The sequence below is a fragment of the Carassius auratus genome, chromosome 41, assembly GCF_003368295.1.
Source record: "Carassius auratus strain Wakin chromosome 41, ASM336829v1, whole genome shotgun sequence".
NCBI classification, from domain to species: Eukaryota; Metazoa; Chordata; class Actinopteri; order Cypriniformes; family Cyprinidae; genus Carassius; species Carassius auratus.
The window spans coordinates 6,257,578-6,285,221 of NC_039283.1; the positions used below are offsets into that span (position 1 = coordinate 6,257,578).

At 35.9% G+C, this 27,644-nt stretch overlaps 1 protein-coding gene across 5 annotated transcripts; it reads left to right on the forward strand.

Annotated features, from left to right (window-relative positions):
• The first annotated feature begins 4,656 nt into the window (after positions 1 to 4,656).
• LOC113059935 (protein kinase C alpha type-like) lies at positions 4,657 to 27,425 on the forward strand. 5 transcript variants are annotated; one of them, XM_026228641.1, is made up of 18 exons: positions 4,658 to 4,868; positions 4,953 to 5,014; positions 5,961 to 6,324; positions 8,792 to 8,823; positions 10,472 to 10,554; positions 13,034 to 13,145; positions 13,868 to 13,996; positions 15,354 to 15,510; positions 15,632 to 15,833; positions 17,632 to 17,814; positions 20,262 to 20,435; positions 22,782 to 22,873; positions 23,527 to 23,589; positions 23,672 to 23,810; positions 25,254 to 25,334; positions 25,437 to 25,544; positions 25,704 to 25,844; positions 26,666 to 27,425. In XM_026228641.1, exons 3-18 carry the CDS (start codon positions 6,095 to 6,097, stop codon positions 26,825 to 26,827), a joined length of 2,088 nt encoding a protein of 695 aa, XP_026084426.1. In that variant the 5' UTR covers positions 4,658 to 4,868; positions 4,953 to 5,014; positions 5,961 to 6,094; the 3' UTR covers positions 26,828 to 27,425. The 5 variants fall into 5 exon arrangements, 4 of the variants coding, with proteins under 4 accessions (XP_026084427.1, XP_026084428.1, XP_026084426.1 ...); XM_026228642.1 differs by lacking the exon at positions 4,953 to 5,014 and having other exon boundaries at positions 4,657 to 4,868; positions 6,094 to 6,324; XM_026228640.1 differs by having other exon boundaries at positions 4,658 to 5,014.
• Positions 27,426 to 27,644: the final 219 nt, after the last annotated feature.

Sequence of the window (27,644 nt, forward strand, 5' to 3'; positions counted from 1 at the left end):
TGGGAAAGAAAAAAATGCATAATTAGTAAGAGTGCTGGTGCTGTGATTGCCTCGAGTATATTCCCCTCTAAGGTGATGTTGAAAAGCTCCCATTTAACAAAAATGACAGGTGTGAAAAGGCTAAATATGATACATATCTGTGATTTGCCTCATGGCCATGTTTTTAACATGAAATTGAAAGCCTGCCATACTGTGGCACCGTATATCAACAAATATGCTGTTCAAGTGTTTAGAGGTAAAAATTAGTTTATTATTAATAATATATATATATATTATTTTGTCCTCTTTTCCATCACATTTTCATTCAATCTGCACAAATCATTTCTTGACTAGTTTGTCCTTGTATTCTTCATTTTTACAAATGTCTTATTACACTACAGAAGCCTGGTATTGCAGTTGCATCTTTTATTAAAGGGATGGTTCACCCAAAAATGAAAATTCTGTCATCATTTACTTATCTATGAATATAGAATGGGGCTCAATGCTGGAAAAAAAGACCATTTAAAATGGTTAAAATGATTTGAATGGTAATTGTATTGATTCAAACAGAAACTGTAATGGTCCCTATGGGTCTCTACTGGTAATTTGTTTCTTTCTATTCATGCCAGAACACACAACTGGACAGGGTTGCCAGATCAATATACTAAAACCAGCCCAAGGGGCAAATACAAAATAGCCCAGTATAAGTTTAAAAGCCCTATCCAAATATCAAAACTCAACATACAGTATGCCATTGCCAAAATATATATTTTTTTATTTGTTCTTTTGAACTCTTTGTAAAATAATACTAAATTTTAATCGTTTAAAATCATGGTTACAAATTTATGCAATATGCCAAACCTTTAAACCAGGGATAGGCAACTCCGGTCCTGGAGGGCCACTATGCTGCAGAGTTTAGCTCCGACCCTAATTAAACACACCCGAACAAGGCAATCAGTGTTTTCGGGATTACTAGATAGATACAAGCAGGTGAGTTTTTATGAGGGCTGAAGCTAAACTCTGCAGTATAGTGGCCCTCCAGGACTGGAGTTGCCTATCACTGCTTTAAACCATGGCAACAATATAAGTAACCCAATTCCACTTGAAAACCGGAAACTTGCCAACACTGCTCCTGGAAACCATTAGATAATTATTTTAATGGTTAAGAGGTTATGGCTTGTAATGTTTGTAATGGAAACCATTTCAACTTCTGCAATGATTTCTTCAAGCTTAAAGAAGGGCTAATCATAGAAGTATCATAAAAGTGGTCCACATGACTTGTGCACTATATTCACGGTCTTCTGAATTTGTACACAAGCATCGTGTGAAGAATTACTGTTCTTCACTGATGGTATTGTCCTCCAATGAGCTGTTAACTATGGAAGCTTGTTTCTGGCATTGGATAAATTCTGACTGATTCAGTATTTATCTCACATTTCTGACTTTTTTCTTGCAATTTCTAAGAAAAATATTAGAAGTGTAAGATAAAACCGCATTTCCTTTTTATCTTCATAAATTCATAAATCAGTCGAAAATTTCCTGTTCCACACACTAAAGCTAAATGGCCTTAGATGATTTGGAATAAAGCAAATGAGTGATATGGCTCTATTTTATGATACGTTTATGGTGCTTTTACCTTTTTTTGAAGATTTCATTGTAATTGCATGGAACTGAGTGACCAATATAATTTCTCAGAATCCTTCTTTTGTATTACAAAGATTAAGAAGGTCACAGGTTTTATACAACATTAGGATCAATAAATAATAAGTGATTTTTTTATTTTATTTTACGGTGAACTTTCCCTTTAAATGCAATCTTTTACCCTCTCCACATAACAATATAGAAGATGACTATAGATAAGTGAAGGCCCTTCACTTTGTTAAGCCCATCTAAATTCTGCATTATGATGCTATTTCAGCATGACCAGAGACATGAAGCTGGTATTGATTTATCACTGCAGACATTAGACACTAAAGCTCTGAAATCATTGCTGCAGCATGTGCCTCTATCTGAGATTAAGATATACAGCACACTGACCTACACACCCTCCCTTTCAATGACAACAACACACACTCACACACCTAAGTCTCCATACACATACCTGTCCAATGACACCGTTTTGCTCTCTAACAATCTTGATAATTATAATTGTTAATTAATTTTCTCACAGTGTCCCCATCCGGAGACTAATAACCTACATTTTACATAATTAGACCTTCAACCTTTTACTCGCTCTCCCGTTCCCTCCCTCTTCCTTTCATCCTCTCCTTCCCTTCACATCACCTTCTGGGCTCTGTCTCACTCCTGTTCTCTGAGTGTTAGTGGGTTAGTGTTATGGCCTAACACCGCTCCTTGCTCACTTTTCCCAATATAACAACACTATGGCCAGATCCCTCATTGTCGCCCTTCCCTTTGGTCTTCCTCCTTCTTTTAATGTCAGTCTGACTGTCATCTTGTCTGCCTCCTCTCTGTCTCACATACACTGTGACCTGGTTTCAGATGCAGACGGGAGAGCTACAGATAGCCACCTGTGTGCAAGTGCATCATGAACCTGTTTGTTTTCAGGGAGCACCAGGGGCACTTCTGACTCACTTATGCTCTAGGCAAGATAAGACATGAAATCTTTTTGTGTGTATGATGTCCAGAGGTATAGTGTGCAGGGTGAATCTATCGATTCAAATCCTCACACAATACAATATATACGTGTGTGTGTGTGTGTGTGTATACATGTGTGTATGTGTGTACATATTATGAGGTGCCAAAAAGGAAATAATTATGTAAATATCTGAATATATAGATGTAAATCTGAATATATAAATGTAAATTGTGAATTTATTATGTCTGAATATATAAAAGTACATCTGAATATGTACTTGTAAGTCTGAATATATAGCTAGATGTAAATCTGAATATTTAAATGTAAATTATGAATATATTGTTATGTCTGAATATATCAAAGTAAATACGAATATATACTTATAACTCTGAATATATAGAAGTAAACCTGAATATATAGTTATAATTCTGAAAATATACACCTCAATCTGAATATATAGTTATAAACTCTAAGAATATATAAATTCTTAACATATTCAAATTAAATTAAATTAAATTCATACATTCAGCAGATGCTTTTATCCAAAGCGACTTACAGTGCATTCAGGCTATCAATTTTTACCTATCATGTGTTCCCGGGGAATCGAACCCCCAACAATGCTCTACCACTTGAGCTACAGGAACACTATATATATAACCTGAATCTGAATATATAGTTATAAGCCTGAATATATAAATGTAAGTTGTGAATATATAGAAGTTAATCTGAATATATAGTTATAAGTCTGAATATATAGAAGTGAATCTGAATACATAGTTCTGAATATCTGAATAGTTATAGTTCTGAATATATAAATGTACATTTTGAATATATAGATATAAATGATGAATATATAGAAGTGAATCTGAACATATAGTGTAGTTATAAGTCTGAATATATAAATGTAAATCATGGATATAAATGCATATCATGAAATCTGAAAATAAGTATAAATCCTGAATATACTGTATAAATGCAAATATTGATATATATTGTCTACATCTCAATATAACTATATCAAAAGCAGTAATATTGTAAAATATGTATTTTACTATTTAAAATAACTGCTTTTTATTTGAATAGCATCATCACTCGAGTCTTCAGTGTCACATGATCATTCAGAAATCATTCTAATACTCTGATTTGTTGCTTAAAAAAACAAAAACAAAAAAATTATCATTAATAATTTTTAAAACAGTTTAACAAAAAAAAATCTGCAAATCAGAATGTTAGAATGATTTATGTAGGATTGATTTTAAAAATCAGCTTTGAAATCAAAATATTTCACAATAGTACTCCTTTCGCTGTATTTTGGATCAAATAAATGCAGGCTTGGTGAGCAGAAGAGAATTCATTAAAAACATTCAAAATCTTATTGTTCAAAAACCTTTGACTGGTGGTATATATATATATATATATAGAGAGAGAGAGAGAGAGAGAGATACTTTTGTTGTATGGAATGGTAATGGTTTTACATTCAGTTTGTTTAGTATGTTTGTATATTATATGAGACATATAATTTACGAGTGACATCCATTTTATTTACATTAATTGTGCATATAAAATTAGAATTTATATTTATTTTTTGTTATTTATTTATTTGGGCTTACAAATCTGAGAGGGGCACATGCCCAATTTGAATGAACATGACTGCTCTGTCTGCATAAAGAGATGAAGCACTGTTAAATGCTGTTTAATGCTTTATGTTGCTCTTTTCAGGAATGCTAAACTTCCTGTCTCATTCTTACATATGAACAACATGGCTGCCAAGACACCTGTCTGTCAAAACACTTTTATTGACTGAGGCTGGCAGTGTTACAGACTGAGGCTGATTATTGATCACTGATCAGATTTCTTTGCTTTCATCACTCGTCTGCACTGGACGAGCTACAGGCTGACCGAGGATGAGCGAGCTGCTGGCCAACATCTCCCTCCCTTTCTTTCTCTGTCCTCTTTCCTCACCCTCCCATCATCTGTCTCTCTTTTACTCTCTAGAGAGGGGTAACCCAGATTTCAAAAATGAATTGCTGCCTATTTCTCTTCATCTACCCCCCCCCCACCCCACCCCCTCTCTGTCTGTCTCACTTCTCCTCATCCCCTCTTTCTGTTGGTAAAAACAGAATCAATCTTGGAAAGTGAAATTCGCCTCTTTTCCTCACCCCCTCTATACTCTCTATTGGATAAAGGAATATACGGCCATACAATACTCCTTCTTCTTTCTTTCCTGGAAAGCTGCTGTATCATCGTTCCCTTCATTCTTAATTTCCTTTTTGGGCTTTGATTCTTTTTTCAGGTGCGTTTCCTCTCTTGTAAACCCTCTGTTTGGTGAGCTTTTTTTCCTTTTCCTTTTTTATAAGCCAATAGATTGATTGCATAGAATAACAAGAGCCTTGAGAAGAAGTGAGAGGAAGAGGAGAAACCATACTGCCACATTTACAGGTATCTTTCTTTCTTTCTTTCTTTCTTTCATAAATGTAGTCGGTGTCACTGGTGGATGCCCTAAATTCTTTGTGTTTCCTTTCTTCAGTCTCCTGCTCTGTAGATCTCCTTTAATTAATGTGACGATCATTTGTTCAGTGTTGTCTCCTGTGTGTCATCATTCATTTCAGCTTTTCTTGATGCATTCTCTTTTATTAATGTGAGTCTGATCGATCCTAAAGCACTCCACTTCTGACTGACCTCAAATCAGCCAAAAAACAGCAGTCAGTTTATATAACAGATATTCAGTTGTATACCTTATTCATTGCTTTATATATATATTTATATATACGTATATATAGTGTGTGATCGCATTAATAGTACTGTATAATAATTATATTTATTTAAATTATAATTCAAAGCATTTATTGTTTTTGTAATTTTAGTTAGAATTTCACTACTGAACACTATAAAATACATACACAATTGCACACACTAACACACACACACACACACACATTTATATATATATATATATATATATATATATATATATATATATATATATATATATATATATATATATATATATATATGATACTGTAATACTAATTTAACAAATTGTATAAAATTATAATGTGGGGAGACAATGAGCTTGCTGAAAGTGTGTAAGAGCAGGTGGTGGGAATCTGGTTGACACGGAGAATGTAGGGTGTGTGTGTGTGTGTGCTTGAAGTAGGACAGAAGGTACACTAATCGCTATGCATTTTGAAGTCCCAGTGGAAGTTTCTCTTAGAGTGTGTATTAACCTCTTTTTCTCTCTCTGTTTCTCACCCTCCCTTTCCTCCTCCTGGGAATCTCTTCCTTTTGTTTCTTCAACATCACAAACTAAACTGCCGTCACATCCTATTGAATTCCTTCCTTTACATTCCATGTGACCTCTTATGCTTGATCTGTGTTTTTCCAGACATTTCTCTACTTGTTTATTCTCCCCCTTTCATAAATCCTCTTGTTGGTCTTTAACCCCTCGCTTCCAAAAACCCTGCATCCTTCTCCCATTCTTCTTCTTTGCGTCTTGCTCTGTCCAACTCAACTGGTAGCATGTCTACCCCAGTCTCTCCATCTCCGTCTCTGTCTCCCCTGGCCCTGTCCTCCCCATCTCCCTCCTCCTCCCCGCTCCCCTCTCCTCTTTCTCCTCCCCCCAGGCTGCCAGTCTTCCAGAGGAAGGGGGCTCTCAAGCACAAGAGGGTCATTGAAGTGAAGGACCACCAGTTCACAGCCCGATTCTTCAAGCAGCCTACTTTCTGCAGCCACTGCACTGACTTCATCTGGTACTTTACACCTTTAACACTGCTGGCCACATCAATAACTCCTAACATTATTATGCTGTAAACCGATACTTCTACCTTAACCTTTACACTGGACTGCATTTGTGTATTGATTTAATCCTAAAATCTTAATGCTCATTTCATAACTCATATCATAACTCCCTCTCAGTGCTGTACTGGCCTCGTCATGTAATTTGTAGTTCATTGTGAACTGTTACGTATAATCTCTTCAAATACAGTCAGCCATAACACTAGATCATTATTTATGTATTAAAAGACAATATTTTAAATGTATTTTTCATAATTTGTTAAGTTATTTTCTTTCAAATCTTTTTTGTACTACACTATTGTTCAAAAGTTTTGGGTCAGTAAGACTTTTGAAAATGTTTTTGAATAGAGTTTCTTATGCTCCCCCAGACCACATTTGCTTAATCAGTAATGTTATTAAATATTATATGTATTTCAAAAAGCTGTTTTCTAATGTAATTTTTTGTTATGTAATGTATTTAATATGTCTATAATTTATTCTGGTGATGGTCATTACTCCAGTCTTCAGTGTCACATGATCCTTCAGAAATCATTATAATAATCTGATTTGGAGTTCAAGAAACATCTCTTAAGTGTTTTTGTGGAAAATGGGATACATTTTTGCAATGTAAATGTCTTTACTGTGATCTTTGATCAATTTGATTCATCAATGCTGAATAAAATTATTCATTAAAAAAAAAAAAAAAATATATATATATATATATATATATATATATATATATATATATATATATATATATATATATATATATATATATATATATATATATATATATACTGATCCCAAACTTGGATGGTGGTGTATGTACAAAATGTCATTCTAAAAATTGCTATCTTCCAACAAGGCATATTTCCAAATGGACCATACAAAAACTTAAGCCGGAATAGAACTTAATCAAGCTTGTGCTTGAAAAAAAAAAAAAAAAACACCAACAATGTGCTAAGAATAAGTAATACACAATTCAACATATGCTGTTGCCAACTGTGTAAAGAAGTTAATTTATCTATAAATATTTTTATATTTCTACTGGAAAACAAGTCAAAAGAACTGACATTTACTAAAAGAGTTGGCATTTACTATGGGTACACTTTTGATGACAGACACAGAGAGTGCAGAAGAACACTGTCCCACACATGTATTACATGACCACACTTGTTCTCAGTTTCCTCCATGCCTCATAAAACTCATGCCCTGAAGGGCCTCCTAAATTATGCAGTCCCCTCTGTTTGAGCTGCCATTTAACCACAAGCTCCACAGAACATGCTTAGAGCTGCGACTGGCCATATGGCCCAAGCATTGCCCGTTTGTAGACCTCATGTTCATTAGAACTGCTCAGATAGCTTCTGATAGATGCACCTGTTTCTCGCTCTGTCCTTTCACTTGAGTTCACAGAAGTTTTATTGGTGGGTCTATTGGAATACAGTACAGCATGTCCAAAGTCTTGTGAAGTACATTTGTGTATATTTCTAGGTTCATAATTTTCATGAGCTACTCAAAGTACTATTAATCTACTATATGCAAGTGGTATGAGTACCATCAGAATATTTAGAGAGTTTTTTAAGGAGAAAGACAAGACATCAGACTTTTACCATTACAAAGCCAACTGCAACATGTCCAGGAAAACTTTTTTTTTTTTTGTAAAAATAAATAAATAAATAATATTCTGAAATATTATAACTATTTCAGATGCTCATAGTAATAATAATTTCCGATCCTTCAAAAATCATTCTAACATGCTGATTTGCTGCTCAAGAAATTTTTATAAAATATAGGGCCAAATATATGTATATGTACATTTTTTTATTTATTTTTTCAGGATAGTATTTTATTATTATTATTATTATTTTGGCATTGAGATGACTGTGTGACTACAGCTAAATTTACCTACTGTAAGCTAACCCTACTGTAGATAAATCACTACTGAATCCTATTAACTTGAATCCTCTTTTCCCTCTCTCTGTCTCTTTGCCCTTGTCCTGTCTCAACCTATATTTCTGAGTATATGTTGATGTTGATGGCTCACACTTCTCAAACCTTTTCAACTGGTCTGAAGGATGCTTATAAAGAGCCGTAGATAGTCTCAGATGCATTTAAGAGCAGATCATGCCCAAGTGTTGGGTGTCAACGTATTTTATTTTAGCACTTGAGGGATTTATGCTAAGTTGTGTTTTGCATAGCAAAGATATCAGGAGCAGAGCAACCTGCTATTATGGTGAACTGAAGAGCCCTTAAATTGCCTGTCAGATGAGGATATTTTGAAATGACCGTATCTGTCATGGGCACAGGAGCTCATGTCTTCTGTTTGCCCTCTGTGCTCATACACACACACTACAGCTCTCTATGATCTCCTCTTTTTACAAATCGCAATTACACACATAATAATTAGATGGCATGATGTGAGTTGTTCTTTATGTTTTACAGGGGAATTGGAAAGCAAGGATTTCAGTGTCAAGGTAATCATTTTCAATGTATAACACATTTTACAAACATTTATTTAATTTACACTTACATTCCACAGACAGGAGACAGGTACAGGAAACACAAAATAACTTTAGATTCTGCCTGGGACTTCTCGTCGGAGTTTTTTATATATCTAATTCACAGCAGTCTGTCTTTTGTTTTCATGTACCCTTTATTTTATGGGCTACATATGAAATAAGTATTGCTATCATGCATGAGGATCCAAAGATGTTACTAAATATTTACTCAATATTTAAAGGGGTCATCAGATGCTACATACACTTTTACAAGTTGTTAGAACTGACATGTGTGTTGGGAGTGTGTGTACACAGCCACCCTATAATGATACAAATCCACCCATTGTTTTTATTTTTAATTTGCTAAAATCTTTACCCCTTTCTCAAATTGTTCCGATCTCTGATGCCTGTCTTTATGACATCACACAGACAGGCCCCTCCCACAATAGTTTGATTGACAGTAGTGTTTCAGCACAGACTGGAGTGGCGTCTTACCTTAGACCTGCCCTGAGTGAGCGGTCATTTTAACCAAACTATTTTACAGACTTTTCATTAAGACCCTTAATAATCATATTGACTTGTGGAAAATGGGCATCCGATGACCCCGAGGCCAATCTTAAAGTATAGGCCTCTTTCATTGAAAAACCCATCAATTTGATCTGAATATTGGGGGAAGATATGTTCCACAGTATGTCTGTAGTGGTTATAGCCCTGTGAATATCTGAAAGTGTTTTGCTAAAGCTGAGGCAGCAAAATCTGAGCAAAGACATTTTTTTGTCCCAGCTTGTTGTCCTTTCTGATCTCAACCCACCCCCCACCAACCCTCTCTCTCTCTCTCTCTCTCTCTCTCTCTCTCTCTCTCTCTCTCTCACTCTCATATATATATATATATATATATATATATATATATATATATATATATATATATATATATATATATATATATATATATATATATATATATATATCCACCCCCCCAAAAAAAGGGTTCAAACATTTAAGTCAGCATGAATTGACAGTTCACCATTTTTTTACAAGCATGTAATTGATCTTATTGTAAACGAATCATCCATGCATATGCTTATTTTTTGTTTTACATTTTCATTTTCATTAAATATTATAATCATTTAGTCAGCTTAAAGTCCACCTCTTTCTGATAATCAACTGCAAGCTCACATTTAGCATCACTACATTAAAAAAAAACCTATAGCAATTTAACATGTTTCCTCTATTTAATCCCACTACAACAGTGTATTTTTGCTGCATCATGATTTTTATCACAAAATATGACATTTAGGCCCAGATTTACTAACAGATTGCTCCAAACCCTGTCTCCTGCAGTCTACTGTCAGGATACGCATTGAAACAGTAGTGATGAAACATTTATATTTGCATCTGACCTGAACGCATATGCATGTGTAAGAGTTTCCCTTACAGAAGCTAAATTTATGGGAAGAGAGTGTTTAAATGAATCATGCAGCGTGATTTACTATGGTTTGTGGGAGTCAGTTTATTGGTATGTACTTTATTATTTATCACCCAAAAGAAGCATGCACCAATGTGATATCATCAGCTCTGATATGGTATGTGTTTACTGACGAGATATGGTGTGTGTTTCTTTTAGTGTGCAGTTTTGTGGTGCACAAACGCTGCCATGAGTTTGTCACTTTTACTTGTCCCGGAGCCATTACTGGTCCCAAAGCAGAGGTATGTATGTTGTTCTCTGTTCATTTATACAGTAAAGTAATAAAACAAAACGCACACCTTTTAGAGGTGTAAGTTATAGGGGCAAACTAAATAAAGAAAAAAGTTAACTGCATACTCACTTAAGTGTCATTTGTTAGTTAACAACATTTCGGGAAAACAAGCAGCATTTGTCGAGGTATGTAGGTAGTAGGTCATTTGTACAGCTGGTCATCTTTTGCCATTTAGCATTATTATTATTTTTTTTTCCTTTCATTATTTTAGCTTGATCAGCATATAACTCTTCTTTTCATGCTTGATGTTCTGCTATGATCGCTGCAGTTCATCTTTTATTCTACTGTATCATCCATACCCCAACTGTCTCTCGCCTCTTCATTTTCACATTTTTGCACTGCAGGCCATTTATTTATTTTTTTGGCTGAGTAAGTCAATATGGAAGTAGGTCTCACGGTCACACTCATCTTTTCTTTTTCCTGACGAGCCTTTTATTGCTCTCTCTTGCATACCTTCTTTAAAAGAGGAGGCTTTAAAGAAAAGAATATCAATTTTCACTCTCTCTTGCTCTCTCTTATTCTTGCTACACTTCGATAAAACGTGCAGGGGATGTGATATGATGGTGTTACACTGCTACTTACACTCAGGTAGTGCAGAGTGAGTGTGAGAATATGTGTGAAAAAGAGAAGCAAGGAAGGGGCTATATTGTAACACACTTCCATTGCTCCATGTCCTAGTTTCATCAAAGGCATCATGGGCTGCTTCCAAAGGCTGTTTCAAAAGGCAGACAACTTAATTTTGCTGCCTCCAAATATACTTTCTTTATATCTGCACATCTTTTGTGGGGAAGGCATTCCCAGAATACACTGGGATAACGCTGAAGTGAGATAAATGTTCATTAGAAACGTACTGACTGTATATTTCATTCAATACAATTAAAATGTTCAGAAAAATGTTTCAGTGTAATTAAAAATAGATAATCTTACTCAATATCTGTGTTTGTATGTATTATGCATAATATAATATAATATAATATAATATAATATAATATAATATAATATAATATAATATAATATAATATAATATAATATTGTTAAATTTATTCAATATTAAGATCACATTAACTAAACTTTTACAATTATTTTGGTATATACATGTTGCTAGCATTTACATTTAATTCTGCTAGCCATGCAAGGATATAAAAAATGACTATAAATTATACTATAATAATATTATTATTCAAATAATTTTAATATTAGAATAACTTTTCAATTACTCTGATTTTTAACTTGTGGGAGTCTTTGGCTATATCTTGTGTTTTGCAGTCATTCCTAGATTGCATTGCAACAAGCTTGCTGAAAAAAAAAAGTGTTGAAAAGTATACTTAAATTTATGCATTTAGCAGACGCTTTTATCCAAAGCGACTTACAGTGCATTCAGGCTATACATTTTTTCTTATCATGTGTTCCCAGGGAATCGAACCCACAACCTTGCACCTGATAGCGCAATGCTCTACCAATTGAGCTACAGGAACACTACTTAAAATGTACTTATATAATAATATATTTGTTTATGTATTTTATCACACTGTTAGCTTAGCATGCTTATGTGAGACTCGTTTGAAATCAGTGGGCAAGTGAAGCTGGCACATGGCATGTAAAGCATTCCAAATAAGCCACTTCTTAAGATGCTGTCTTAAAAGTCTGCTTCCTATGGAGGTAGCATGACAACATACTAGGTTTTTTTTTTTTTTTTTTTTTTACAAAGCACAGTTTTATTTCACACTCTCTTTCAGGAGAATAGTTACAACTTTTTTTGATATTTAAGCAAAAAAAAAAAAAGTTGTAAAATTAGGTAAAGGAGGAGTGCTTGTGTACGGCTGTGCATGAGCGACTAGGCTGTATACGGAAGGGTAGACAATGATGCCTGTGTGAAAAGCAGATGAGGCAGACTGACAGAGAGGAAGAGAAGTGGAGAGGAAGATTGTCAGAGGATGAAGAAAAGGAGCAGGCAGCATGCAGAGAGTGAGAATGAGGAGGAGAGAGAGAAGCCATGCTGGGGTGGAAAGGGTTTAGGCATTTAGGAGGATTCAGTTTTCACAGCTGAGCTGAACTCATATATTCATCCACCATTCATGCTCAAAATAGCCCTAGCTAATTGGCTCCCAGTGAAAAAGTCACTTCAAAATGAAGCCTTTCCTCTGGACCTTTAAAGAGAGAGAGAGAACCAGGGGAAAGTAGTGTATCTGTTTATTTGTACATATGCTTGCTGTGTCAATGCATAAAGATAAATAACAGTATGACAGGGTTTCTTATCAGACACATATTTTGAATCTCTTTTTCTTTCTTTCATGGCCAACCTACTTTCAAGAACTGAACTGGGTGTACATGACGGCCCTCTCTGTTAAATACAATCACATCAAAGTGTTTTTTCCAATAAACAATTCAATAATTAACTTAGTATAAAAAAATTGTATCCCTCTTTCCAGGATCTCAAGAGCAAACACAAGTTTAAAGTACATACATACTCCAGTCCCACCTTCTGCGATCACTGTGGGTCTCTGCTCTACGGCCTCATACATCAGGGCATGAAATGTACCAGTGAGTCCATTTATATAGAGATCCAAATGAAGTTCATCTAGATTAGTAGGCTGACATTATTTTATTTTATTTTATTTTATTCTTAAGACCACATTAGCTAAACTTGAAGTTTTTAAGTGGTTACTTGGTTATTAATTTACTTGCATTCTTGGTGCATGTTAAGATTTGCAGCTGTGCAAGGATATATAAATGACTGTAATTTTTTATATTTATTAATATTAAATATTCAATTTGAGTTACATTAAATATTATTATTACTTTCACTTTCAGTGATTTGATACTTAATTTCATACAGTTATATGTAACTGCAGAGTGATGTTTTTCAGGCTTTTAATAGATATCTCATACTGTATATTAGATTGAATTAATTCCCTGTAACTCTGGTTCAATCCATTTAATAACAACCATGTCATCTAATATAATTGCATGACATGATACGCTTTTAGAAAATAATAAAGCAGGCGGTGGAAACTCACAGCACTTGCTGTTTCAGCATGTTGTCTCGTAAGGTACAATGTACTGCAATGGCTGTTGACACTGTTTATGATAAATTTAGAAGGTTTACAGTATTAGGCAGACTGCTTTTTATAATTATTGTTTTTGGACTAGTGGGAGACTGTAAGTCCATTATATATAATTTTTTTCTCTTTCTCTTTCTCTTTCACTTTTTCACCCTCTGTTATTTGTGTGTGTATGTGTTTATTTGTGTCTGTGTGAGAGAGGTTGTGACATGAATGTACACAAGCGCTGTGAGAGCAGCGTCCCGAGCCTGTGCGGACATGACCACACTGAGAAAAGAGGACGGATTCGCCTGACCGTGCGTGGAGAGAAAGAAGACATATATGTTACAGGTGAATATAACTGTAACTTCATGAGTTTAAAACTAATGAACACTGTTAGACTTCTCAAACAGCACATTCATCAAAGCATTACACTGTATGCCCCATGACTTTTCTGTGGAAGCTTACCGTATTTTCCGGACTATAAGTCACACTTTTTTTCATAGTTTGGCTGGTCCTGCGACTTATTTATCTAAATTAATTTGACATGAACCGAGAGAAATGAACCAAGAGAAATGAACCAATAGAAAACATTACCGTCTACAGCCGCCAGATGGCGCTCTATGCTGCTCAGAGCGCCCTCTCGTGGTTGTATACGGTAATGTTTTCTCTTGGTTCAGTCCAGTGCTACTTATATATGTTTTTTCCTCGTCATGACGTATATTTGGACTGATGCGACTTATACTCAGGTGTGACTTATAGTCCGAAAAAATGTTTTACTTGTTTTTAATGCTACAAAACAGATACAATAATGTATACGGTATAATTTAGCCCTTTCCACAGCATTATGGGAAGAATTAGTAGGAAAAGTTTTTTTTTTTTCTATTACACTTTTATTAAGAAAAGATTCAAAAATTAAGCTTTTGATAGCTTTCCCCAAGCTCAACCATTCCACCCTGTTTTTCAAGTTATTGTAAGAAAAAATTACATATCTATATTTTTTTCTTTAATATAAATATAAAGGTAAGTTTATCGACATATATCATCTATAATTTGGTTTTAAACGAGATAAACAGTGACAGCCTAATATAATCTACATCATATAATCTTCAAATGTATCTATTCTATAAGTTTTATGTAATATTTATTACTATGTAAAAAAATTACAATGTAAACTCTCTAGGATCAAAAAGGAATTTACTCATGCCCCACGTTAAGATCCCCCTATTCATACCCCAGTGAAAAATTACTCCTTCGCTCACTGAGAGAATTTGCTATTTAAGGAAGCACACTGAAGATGCATCATGTGCCACATGGCACAGCTCAGCTTTCCTCCAGCAGAGAGAAATGTGTGCATATAGCATCATGAGGAAAAAGATAATTATACACACACACAATCTGCTGTTTTACAATGCATTAGCTGCACTGTGTCAACTTAACTAAGCCTGTGGCTCTTAGATCAGCACCACCATAGAGAGCCTAATGAGTACTAGTGAGAAGACTACTAATGCTCTACAGAGAATGTGAGCATTTCAAATGCATTGTTCTTTTAAAGGCAACCGGCTTTCTGACTGTACAAAGCCTACCATCACAACCACAGAAATATTCAGTTTGCTCAGTTGCATAATATAATTAATGCACTATAATTTAATACGGTTATGTATGAACACACATATAATGAGTTCTCAATGTGTAATGTTTGTTTTAGTGCACGAAGCACGTAACCTGATTCCCATGGACCCTAACGGCCTGTCGGACCCTTATGTGAAGCTCAAACTCATCCCTGATCCAAAGAGCCAGAGCAAACAAAAAACCAAAACCATCCGTTCTACACTCAACCCTATCTGGAACGAGAGCTTCACCTTGTGAGTCTTATTCATGTTTCTTTGTTTGTATGCGCATACGATGCAGAAGATGTTGCCAGGGTGCTGCTGTGGTTTTCTGAGTGGGTGCTAGGCTATCTCTCTCAGTCCTGTCTGTGTGTAGTTCGGTGCGTGGGAGGCAGTGGGACAGGCGTTTGTCTGTAGAGGTCTGGGACTGGGATCGGACCTCACGGAATGACTTCATGGGCGCTCTGTCGTTCGGCGTCAGTGAGATATTCAGACGATCGGTCAGCGGCTGGTTCAAACTACTCAACCAGGATGAGGGAGAGTATTATAACATCCCTGTACCTGACGCAGACCTGCAGGTACTCTCTCATATCATCTGCATTTTATCATAATTATAATTCATTATACTGATTCCAGTTGATTTTTTTCTGTTATTTGATCTGACCAGATTTCCAAATTTTTAAACAAAATCTGATTATTTAATTTTTGGTAATATTCTTGGTAACATGTTTTTTCTATCCCACTTTTCTATTGTCTTAAAACTGAATATACACCAACTCATAGGGACTCGTGTCACTGTCAGGTCCTAAACTGAGGTATCCATGGGGAAACAAGCATTTAAATCATACAGAATAAGTTTATTATTATATATATATATATATATATATATATATATATATATATATATATATTTTTTTTTTTTTTTTTTTTTTTTTTTTTTTTTTTTTTTTTTTTTTTTGAGAATATAAAAATGCTGAAAGTTTGCTGTGAGGGTTAGGTTTAAGTGTAAAGTTGGTGTAGGGTGATCAAATATACGGTTTGTACAGTATAAAAACCATTACGCATATGGAGAGTCCCTACAAGGATAGTAAACCAGATGTGTGTGTGTGTCTGTTTGTATGTGCGTGCATACGTGGTCCTAGTATTCCCTACATTATGGACTGAATGTAACCATAAAATGTACTAAATAGTAATACCAGTAAATTTTGACCTTGTGGGCATATTTTTTTGGTCCCAATAAGGAAACAAGTGTAAAAATCACACAAGAAATCTTTTGAAAATCTTAAAATACAGAAAGTTTTGTGTGAGGGGCAGGTTTAGGGGTAGGGGGATAGAAAATACAGTTTGTACAGTTTAAAATCCTTTACGCCAATATGTTCCCCATAAAATATGGAAACCATGGTGTGTGTGACATTTGTGTTCTGACCAGCTATACAGCTCATTTTTAAACATTTTGTACATTAACACAAGTTAATGCAATTACTAAAATGAAATATAAATGAATACAGCATTTATTTATCAATATTAGTTTCTACATTATACTTATACATTTTTAATATTTTATGTTTTTTAATAATTGTAATAATTGTTTTACTATTAACTAAGGTGAATTGATAATAAACAGTATATTTGTAAATTAAAATTAACAATTAACATTACTATGTTTTTAATAAATAATTGTATTTTCAATCAACAATACAGTAGATCCAAGTTTTGATCATCTGGATCACTCATTGGTACATTACTAAATTTCATTTAATTAACGATTCAAATAAAATATCTGTATAGCAACTTCTGTGAATTTTAACAAATAGAGATATATTGTCTCCCTATTAGCAATTTTTGTATTACCTACCATAAGCACTAGTAAGGTGTGCAGCCTGCAGCTTTTGGGTTGCCTTCCATAAGTTGTGGTAAAAGCAGAATCGTTGTTGGCTCAGATCTTCAAGACTAACTATAAAGCATCATTATTGTGCCCTTGAGCAAAGCACTTTACTCCATTTTGTTCCAGGTGAGATTATCCCTGTGATAGGTGTACTGTAAGTCACTTTAGATAAAAGTGTCAACATGCAATATTCAGCCAAGAGAGTGCTGTAGAAGCCTAGGGCCATCTCAGGTCCACAGATAAACACATCAAGCTAAAATTCTTCTTTTTGACACCATGGAGTCGCAAACAGCCAAATCTACAAATGTCCTCTTATTCTGACTACATTCTCAAGTCTTCCTTAGTGAGCACCTTAATTGTGTCGCTTTCATAACACATCCACAGGAGGGCAGTGTAGTTCTTTGTTGAAACAAAGTATGCTTGTGCTCTCTCTCTCTCTCTCTCTCTCTCTCTCTAACTCACTCATCCCATCTTTCTCCTAATTTCTGAAGGAACCAGATGTTGCTCTCATGCCCTCTGTTCCTCCTGCTCCTGTTACTGTGACAACGCCTGTTCCTTCTGTGACCCTGCCTGCTCTGAGTCCAGCTCCCACTGCACTGCACATGAGCAAAGGCCGAGTCAGGCTGCATGATTTCAACTTCCTCATGGTTCTGGGCAAAGGGAGTTTTGGCAAGGTGCTTGAAATAACCTAAACTTTTTTCATATACATATACACATACAGTGGGATCCAGAAGGCCGCAATGAAAAAGTGATATTCAAAATCAAATTTGAGCCTGGGGTTAGAAAAATGAGAAACAATGAAACGCTGTGATGCAAAATGCAAATCACTGACATTTGGACCCTGCTGGATGTGTAATAAATGGTTATATTTCTCCTCCTGGTTGTCAGTGGAACAGAAATCTTTCAAGGAGACTCTCCAGACTCAGACTCAGACAGCACTCCCACAGTCCACCCACTCTGTTCACTGATCGTCTGACGCATATTGAACACCAAAATGGCAAGCGCTGACTATAATCAACAAGTTTCAGTCTGTTTGGCTGAACTTCCAGGAGAAAAAGACAACATCTTTTTTTTTTTTCATTAGTCTATCAGTAAACAAATTATATTTACAAGGTAATGAGTTGATACAGTGATTACTTTAAAGGACAAAATAATGAGTCTGGCAGATTAGATACATCAGTGACAAAAATATGTATATATATTAGTCCCTTTCAAGTTAAAACAGCATATGCTGGTTAGATATGTTTTGAAGCATGGCTGCTGGTCATGTGCTGGTCCTAAACTGGTCAAAAGCAACTAGCTCGGGACCATCTTAGGATCAGCACATAACCAGTTCATTCAAAACATATCCAAAGAGCATATGCTGTTTTTTTTTTTTTTTTTCAACAGGGACTACAGGAAACAAAGGGTACAAAGACATTTTTATCGAGCTAGACTTCTGGTGAGAATTAACACAAACACTAGACCAGAGTAAAACTTTTAAGTGTGCATGTGTCAAATCAAATTTAGTTTTGAAGAACTGTTGCTGTATCTGAAATCAGATCCTGTTCAGTGGGGAGCTTGGGTACTTGAACTTTGGACTTGGACTTGAACTTAAACTCTGACATGGACCTGGACTTCGACTGCAGTTATGATATTTGTTTTAGGTCCTTTTTTGCTCACTATTTTATGAACGCTGTGAATTTGGACATACTAATCAGCTAACACACACTGGTTTTTATTTATTTATTTTAATTATTTTTGTCCACAAGGTGGCAAAACTGGCCCAGATTGTGGTTTCACAAAGAAAAGGCAGAGATGGAACACAAACTACTGGAGACCGTAACAACAATAGATTTCATCTAAGTATACTTTGGGCTTCAGCCTAAGTTAGTGGGTTTGGGACACAGAACAGATTTTTAATGCCGAGCGTCAGGCTACATGAGACTGCACTCAGCCATCAACAAACACGTCTACTTCCATGTTCCCTATAGATGCAATAAGGAGTGCAAAGGGTACCGTGTCCTTGGAACTGAATTAGGCCCTTGTCTCATTCGTTCCTGCTGCTGCTAATTCAGGAAGAAGGGGAAACGCTAAAGCTTTGGTCTCAGCTGCAAGAGGAGGGGGCTGATTTCCCTATCTAAAATTTGCAGCTGTGGCTCTGCTTCACTTCCTCTAGGAGGCAGAAGCTCTGACTCAAGGCCCAGTGAGATGCAGACCTCATTCACCTTAAAATACCTGAAGCTATGTTGGCACACAGTCATTTCTGTGTTCGGCCAGTCCGGTTATGTGGTAAAATAAGGCTGAATTTGTGATACGTGTAAGAAAAACAGCTTGTGATTGCGAGTCAAGAGAAGCCCTGGGAGTGTTGGAATATTTCAGTGTGAATGCATTGTTTCGGTCAAACAAAGCACTGTTCCTCTGTCTGCGCTGAACAGAATCTAAATGCTGTTGTCGTGTGTCAGCGCAGAGCACACAAGTAAAGGACTCTGAGCTGTTTGATCCCTGAGGAAGAATGACATGAGAGTGTGTGTGCATTTACACTCTTTGCTTGAGCGTGTGGGGGAATGTTTGTTGCCTTTGTTGTTGTGCTCATGTACAGTATATAAAATCATTTTAAAATAGTGTGTGTGCATGAGTATATCTGGTGAGCATGCACACATGCGCACGCTTTGTGTGTGTGTGTGTGTGTGTGTGTGTGTGTGTCCTCACAAGATATTTGGTTATATAAGAGGCCAGGGTTATACTCAGTAGACAGCACATCCTCCAGGGCATAGAACCGTGCTAAAGAAAGGATAGAAACGAGGGAAGAGATTAAAGAGAGGAGCAGAGGAGAGAGACCTGGGACCCAGAGATAAAAAATTACACAAAGCAGGGAAAAAAAGACATTAAGGGAACAGGATCACACAAGTAAATGAAATGAAAGAATATCTGTTCTTTTTTAATGTATATATTTTTTATTATTATTATAGGTAATGCTCCCTTGTGCATGTTAAACTCGCTTTGAATGATGTTTTCTGCTCTCGCTTGTGTTTGCCCAATTGAGTCGCAGATGCAGGCAGATGCAGCAGATGCAGATGATGAACTCTAAATGATTAATGTTCAAGAAGTGTTAGTGCAAGGTTTCCTTGTCATCCCGCAGGTCCTGCTTGCAGAGGAGAGGGGCAGCGAGCGCTTGTTTGCAGTGAAGGTGTTGAAGAAGGATGTGCTGTTTCAGGATGAGGACACAGAGAGCGCCATGGTGGAGAGAAGAGTGCTGGGCCTCGTGGGGCGACCTCACTTCCTGACCTCCCTCTACTGTGCCTTTCAAACCGAGGTCTGTGTGTTCATCACTGTGTGTGAGAGCGTGTTAAAGATTAATGATTAAAAGAGAGTCGGAGCCTGGGGATGAGGTTAATATATGCTTATGCATATTTGTAAATCATGAAATATATTTGGGCTTCATCCCTTAGTGATGGAACAAATCTGCTCTTCACCTTCAAGGCAAGTTTTAAATCGCACTTCTGACATTCTTGCACAGCTGGAACACAAGTATTTACATTTTATGGGGACACATGTTCACATGTGGTCTCCTGGGGCAGAAACTGGCTATTTTCAAATATGAATGCAATAAATCTTTCGTTTTTGTTGTGCTGGTTGATAGTACACTGACACCTAGTGACATGGATGCAGCATCACACTTTTTAAGGTACTGATGGCATTCTGCAAGTGATAGTGTTTGTGCACACAGGATTACCAAGACAAAGCAAAGCATGTTGGATTTACCATAACTACATGATTCTGAATTATAAAAAAATGTTTAGTATCTTTATAAATCTTGTAAATAAATTTTGTAAACTCTGACTCTCAGTCTCTTTGACTGTTGCAATGAAATGCTGAATCTATCAAATGATGGCAGCTTAATGTAGTAAAATGTAGTAAATACTAAAAGTAGTTATCATGTATTATTTCTGTTTAATAATACCTATAATTGACTATTATTGTCTTATTAATCCAAGGTTTATCTGAAAATGAGCAAAAGACTTACAATACAGTTTAATGTAGCTAGAGGCTTTGTCTGTTGATTACTCAAATTATACATTTGATTTGGGTGAAACAGTCTGAGAACAGTCTAGCATATCCAGATTGCCATCTAGTAATTACAGTTATTAAACAATGTAACTGAACAATATTCACCTGGGCATATGATTTCAAAATGGCCACCCCTCTGAGTTAACCCACTCCGTGTAAAATAAAAAAAAGCTTTTATTAGGCTACTAATAAACCTGGATTCTTCACCATATGTGTACATCATATATCTAAAGAAATGTTCTTTTAAAAAAAAACTGCACCGCTCTTGAGCTTCCTACAGATTAATGACTGTATCAGCTATGGAGTAAAGGTGTTTAATCATAGTTAAAATGCAAGCATCTCTGTAAATATATTTCTCTTACCTCATTAAATGGTTGTTTACAGTGGCTAAGAATGAGACCGATAGATGAAATGAATTTGCCCTGAACAAAGCAGTCTTGAGAGGGAGACAAATCACAAGAACAGATTGATTTTACAATATTGACTAACGGTGTATAAAATGTCAACAGGAACAATGGGTGAACAAAATAACAGAAGCTTCTGACAATGTAATAATTATGTTCTTGGAACGCTGTCATGTCAAGTCCCAAACTGGCAACCTGGAACAGCCTATGTAATAAAAGGTTATTCGTTGATCATTTTGTCTATTTCACTCTGAAATGATAATAATTTTTGTACCTATTGAATCTGAAGGGCTGTTTTGGAATGTCAGTTGCCTCATTTTGCTTTGAAAAATGACTTTTCATAAGGCTAATTGTCTGACCTCTTTCAGTAGACACGTATTGCAAAGTGGCAATCAACCTAATTGAATACATTGGCAGCTTTCTCTCTGAAAGAGTAAGAAATATGAGTGTGTGTGTGTGTGTGTGTTTATGTTTGGCTTTAATGGTTTGTGAAGGTTTGAATTACTCTTGTTGAATCACTTGAATTTTTTCTCCCCTGTCGACTGAATTTGTAACACACACTCTATGTGACTGTGTTTGGTAATGATTTCTTTGTGTAGCCTATGTCTCATTGTATCAAGTGCAAGAAATGGAGTTTCCTGTCAAAGCTATCAGTTGCCCAGTGGAGAAATGCAGCATCCCACTGGTCAGAAGTTCAAGTCCTACAGACACCAGATGCTGTAGTCAGATGCGTCTGGAGATAGAGTGGGCTGTTATCTTGCCTTGGCTGTAGGTGACAAATACAGAAGCAACAGATCAAACTTGCTGGTCTCATCTTACAACACAGAGTTCATGCAATTCATTGTACAGGGTTTGTAAATTACAGTTAGATTTTCATCATTACTCCAGCCCCCAAGTGTCAAACGATTCCTCAGAACGAATTATTTTGAAAATTTTTGAATCTTTACCCATGCTTTAATGTAAGAAAAATTAGATTTTTCTGCCAGTGAGTGATCACAAGATCTCATTTCTATTCATGAACTTTTGTCATTTAATTTGACTGATTGCTAATCTGCTGTGACATTTGCTGTATTATTTACTTGCACAGCATGAGAACAAGCGAACTGATTGATGATTCATTTCTGATTCCTATTAGTATGATGAGATTGCATATCTGCTGATTACTGATGATGAGTTTTGTGTTGTAGGATCGTCTGTATTACGTCATGGAGTACGTGAACGGTGGTGATCTTATGTTTCACATCCAAATCGTTGGCAAGTTTAAAGAACCGCATGCAGCGTGAGTTCAGCACAGCGTTTTATCTTAAAGGATTAGTTCACCGGAAAAAATAAATAAATAAACATCTGCTTATAATGTACTCACCCTTTTTGAGAAATTTGGAGAAATTTACTATTACCATATTTTTCGGACTAAAAGTCGCACCTGAGTATAAGTCGCATCAGTCCAAAAATACGTCATGATGAGGAAAAAAACATATATAAGTCGCACTGGACTATAAATCGCATTTATTTAGAACCAAGAACCAAGAGAAAACATTACCGTGTACAGCCGCGAGAGGGCGCTCTATGCTGCTCAGTGTAGACTACAGGAGAACTGAGCAGCATAGAGCACCCTCTCGTGGCTGTAGACGGTAATGTTTTCTCTTGGTTAATTTCTCTTGGTTCATGTCAAATTAATTTTGATAAATAAGTCGCACCTGACTAGAAGTCGCAGGACCAGCCAAACTATGAAAAAAAGTGTGACTTTTAGTCCAAACAGCTGATAAAAACATCACAATAATCAACAACAATTTCTTTAATCGTACTTGCCTTTTCACTTTTTGTACTGTTGAAGTGCTTCTTTTTTTTTCGGTTTCTAAATACACCTGTTTAGTTTCATCCTGTCTTGCAGTGGAAGAATGTGTTTTTAATGAGAGGTTTTCTTGTTGGCAGGTTCTATGCTGCTGAGATCGCTGTGGGTCTGTTCTTCCTGCACAACAAAGGCATCATATACAGGTACAAGACATGATGACGGTCTCCTGTCACAACCACACCATATGTAACAGGCACTTAATATCCTCTCGCTCTCGGTCTGCAGAGATCTAAAGCTGGACAATGTCCTGCTGGACAGTGAAGGACACATAAAGATAGCAGACTTTGGGATGTGTAGAGAAGGCATGATGGAAGGGGACACCACTCGGACCTTCTGTGGCACACCTGATTACATCGCACCTGAGGTTTCCTTTACTCTGTCTCCATCCTTCCTCTTGCCGTCTGATTCATCTTCTCTTCTCCATGACCTTGGCTCTGTGTTTACGTGAACACTCAGTGGATGTGCGCAGTCAGCACATGTCTGCGTGTATGTGCATCTACGTGTCTCTGTGTGATTTCATTTAGGTTCACTGCGGTGTTTACCACACGGCGACATGATGGACATCCCGCTCGAGTGATGTATGTGCTAAATCGTCAATGTTTGTGTTTTGCTGTGTGATGGATGGAAAGGCGATGTAAATGTGGGTCTAGCATCAGTACTGTATTATCCCAGCAGTTAAACTGGCTCACATTGATCACATTATGTAAAAAGAAAAAAAAAAGAAAAAAAAAGTCATCGATCTTTGTGTCCCTGCCATTTTGAAAAGATGCAATATGTGTCCCTGCAGGCAAGGAAATTAATCTCTCTTTCTCATGCTGTGACACACACTCATGGCTGACACAGAGACACTGGCATATTTATTGTGTAATTATCTTTAATATGATTTTCATGAGCTTATCTGCACATTGAAGGACTGTAATAGCATCCATCTAACTATGTAGTGGGAATATTACTAATTTATATGATTTTGAGAATCACTTAAGTTTCCAACATGCTTCATGTTGATTTGCTCTATCTTTTTAAAAAACATAACAATGTGTATTAATTGATTCTATATAACTAGTATGCTACTGTTTAATAGTTTGAGTTCGCTAAGTTTTCTTGAATGTTTTTATTTTAAAGATTTTTAAAGAGAATGCTCATCAAGGCTATTTTGAAATATTTACTTTAAAATGTTTAAAAATGTAATTTATACCAAAATAATTGATTCGTGTGATGTAAAATCAGATTTTTCAGCAGCCGTTACTCCAGTCTTCAGTGTCACATGATCGTTCAGAAAGGAACCATTCTAATTTGCTGATTTGGTGCTTAAGAAACATTACAATTATCATCGAAGTTGCGTTGCTTAATAGATTTTTTTTTTTTTGGATTCTTTGATGCATTTATTTGAAAAGGAAATCTTTGGTAACATTATGCTTCCTTGCTGAATTTTTTTTTTTTTTTTTTACCTCCCCACGTTGACCCCACACTTTTGAACGATAGTCTAGGTATTTCATTATATTGAATAAATAGCTTTTTAATGATATACATATTTTATAAATGATGTATTTATAAATGCAAATGGAATAATAATATAAATACAATAATTACATCATCCCATATATTCATACTAAATGTAGTTACATTAAATATAATTTAATTTTACTTTAAATAAACAATTTTACCTTAAATCCAAACTATAATTCTACATCCTGTTTGCTACCTCTATACAAATTACAGAATTTAGTTAGAAGTCAAAAGGCATTCTCAGTTAACATTTTGGGAAATCTTCACTAAAACCGTTATAACAGATCTGTGTTGTTTTCAGATTGTGGCGTATCAGCCGTATGGTAAAGCAGTGGACTGGTGGTCATATGGAGTCCTCCTCTATGAGATGCTGGCTGGACAGGTTATTTTTCATCCTCTGCTTCCCTGAACCTTTAATTTAGTCCTTTTCTCACTAGATCTTCATTCCCGGCACCCTCTCCCTCTGTCTCTCTCTTTTCATCAGCCTCCTTTTGATGGCATAGATGAGGAGGAGCTGTTTCAGTCCATCATGGAACAGAGCGTTTCATATCCTAAGAGTCTCTCCCGGGAGGCTGTGGCCATCTGCAAAGGGGTAATCTACTTCCTATTCTTTCATCTCTGCTGCACAGTGCAATCTATTCCATCGTTAATACTAACATAACCTCCAAAAAATTTACTTAAATTAGCATACAAGTGTATTTCCATCCTTTCTGTTTTTCTTACCCTCGTTCTCCATCTGTTTCTCTCCCAGCTCCTCACGAAGAACCCTGCCAAGCGTTTGGGTGGAGGAGAGGAAGCAGAGAGAGAGCTGCGGGAGCATCCATTTTTCCGCTGGATAGACTGGGACCGGCTGGAGAGACTGGAGATACAACCTCCCTTCAAACCCAGAAGTGTCAGTATCACCTATCACCTCACCTGTCTCTGTGTGTGGGTCAGGCTTCACCCCAGAAATGCCCCACAATGATAGTAAAATGATAGTCTGGATTATTAAACATGCTCAGTAATGTCTCACAACAATTTCAAAATACAAAAAGCTTATGGTTTAAGCTTAAGGGTAGAGAATATAAAAAAAATCATTAGCTGAATAGAAACATTAAATTAAATGGAAACTCCCTACCATGATAGCAAAAAATGTGTATTAAATATTAAATAAACAAAGGATTCAGGATTCAGTCAGTAATTTATTGAAAATAAATATATGGATGGAAGGATGGATGGATAGATTAAAACTTTTGTGTACATTTTACACTTAGTTAACTTTATTTAAATTTTTTTTTACTATTTATTGTAATTAGCTTTAAATAGAACCAATATACATTTTGTTATTGTCCTCATTTTCTTAGGAAGATAAATGTTGCCCAGTGTGTGTATGTGTGTGTCTTTGTTTTGTTCATTTAAAACCGTAACCATGTAAATGCCTGCTCCTCCTTATTATTTTCAGTGTGCATCTGTGCATGTGTGCGTGCACATTTAGTGGGGTTATTTTGTCTTGTAAGCGGTAAGCCTGGCCTTTATTGCCTGTAGCTCTATGCCCATATTATGCATGCTAATCTACGTGGATATTATGCTGTGTCAATGTATGTGAGCATAGCAAATAAGCAGAGGTGCGCTAAGTTCACAGCACTGAACTGATGTCAATAGCATTCACATAATTTCCTTGATATTTAATAGAAATAAACTTAACCCGATGGATTCTTTTTGACATTCCCACAGGGAGGCAGAAAAGGAGAGAACTTTGATAATTTTTTCACATCGGCCCCCTCTGTCCTCACACCTTCTGACCCGGATGTTCTTGCCGCCATAAGTCAAGAGGAATTCCAAGGCTTCACCTACATTAACCCCGAATTTCCCCCCACACCCCTCACAGCTGTCTGAGAAAACCTTGATCTATCCACACCAAACATCTTTGGACTTTTTCTGCTCCTGTTCACGATTTAAACTACAGTGACCAAAAAAAAAAAAAAAAAAAAGGATTGTGTAATTTGTCTTCAGCTTGCATGCAATAGTCTTAATTAGACCAGCCATCACATTCTAAAATGATACCACATTGATTTTAATCATCTTAACGGTAAAACAACTAAGCATTAATAATATTTAGCCAGTCCACTTTGAGAGTATCAGCCTGAATTATTTAGGGATCAGGCATTCATGCCATTATCTCATTGGACAATAAGATCTTATTGGATATCCCTTTGGATGCTAGTAGTTGCCATGACCTAATTATAATGGAGTACACCATAGAAACCAGCATGAACATGATTTCCCCAATGTTTTAAAGTTCACTTCAAGTAGATTTTTTAATCTCAGATCAAGCTAATGTGCTTGTCTTTTTGTAAGATCATGTTTGGTTTCGGTAACTAAATAAGTGCAGAGAGGTGAGCAAACACTGGCAATCCTTTCATTTAACTGGTATAGAAACTCTGTATTATAATTTAGGAGTCACACACGTGATGGCTAGATGCAAAAAAAAAAAGATTAATGCTTAAGCATATAAACTATTTGTTTGTGACATGAATGTTAGTGCATACTGTATATCTCTGTAGATGTGTTAGAATTCAATCCAAATATGATTCTATACAATCTATACAAGTTTGTGTCGTTTTAGTATTTTACAAAAATACGTTTTTGGGATCCATGTTATTAATACAAATGACTTTATGAAAAACACAAATTAAGATAATTATGATTTATC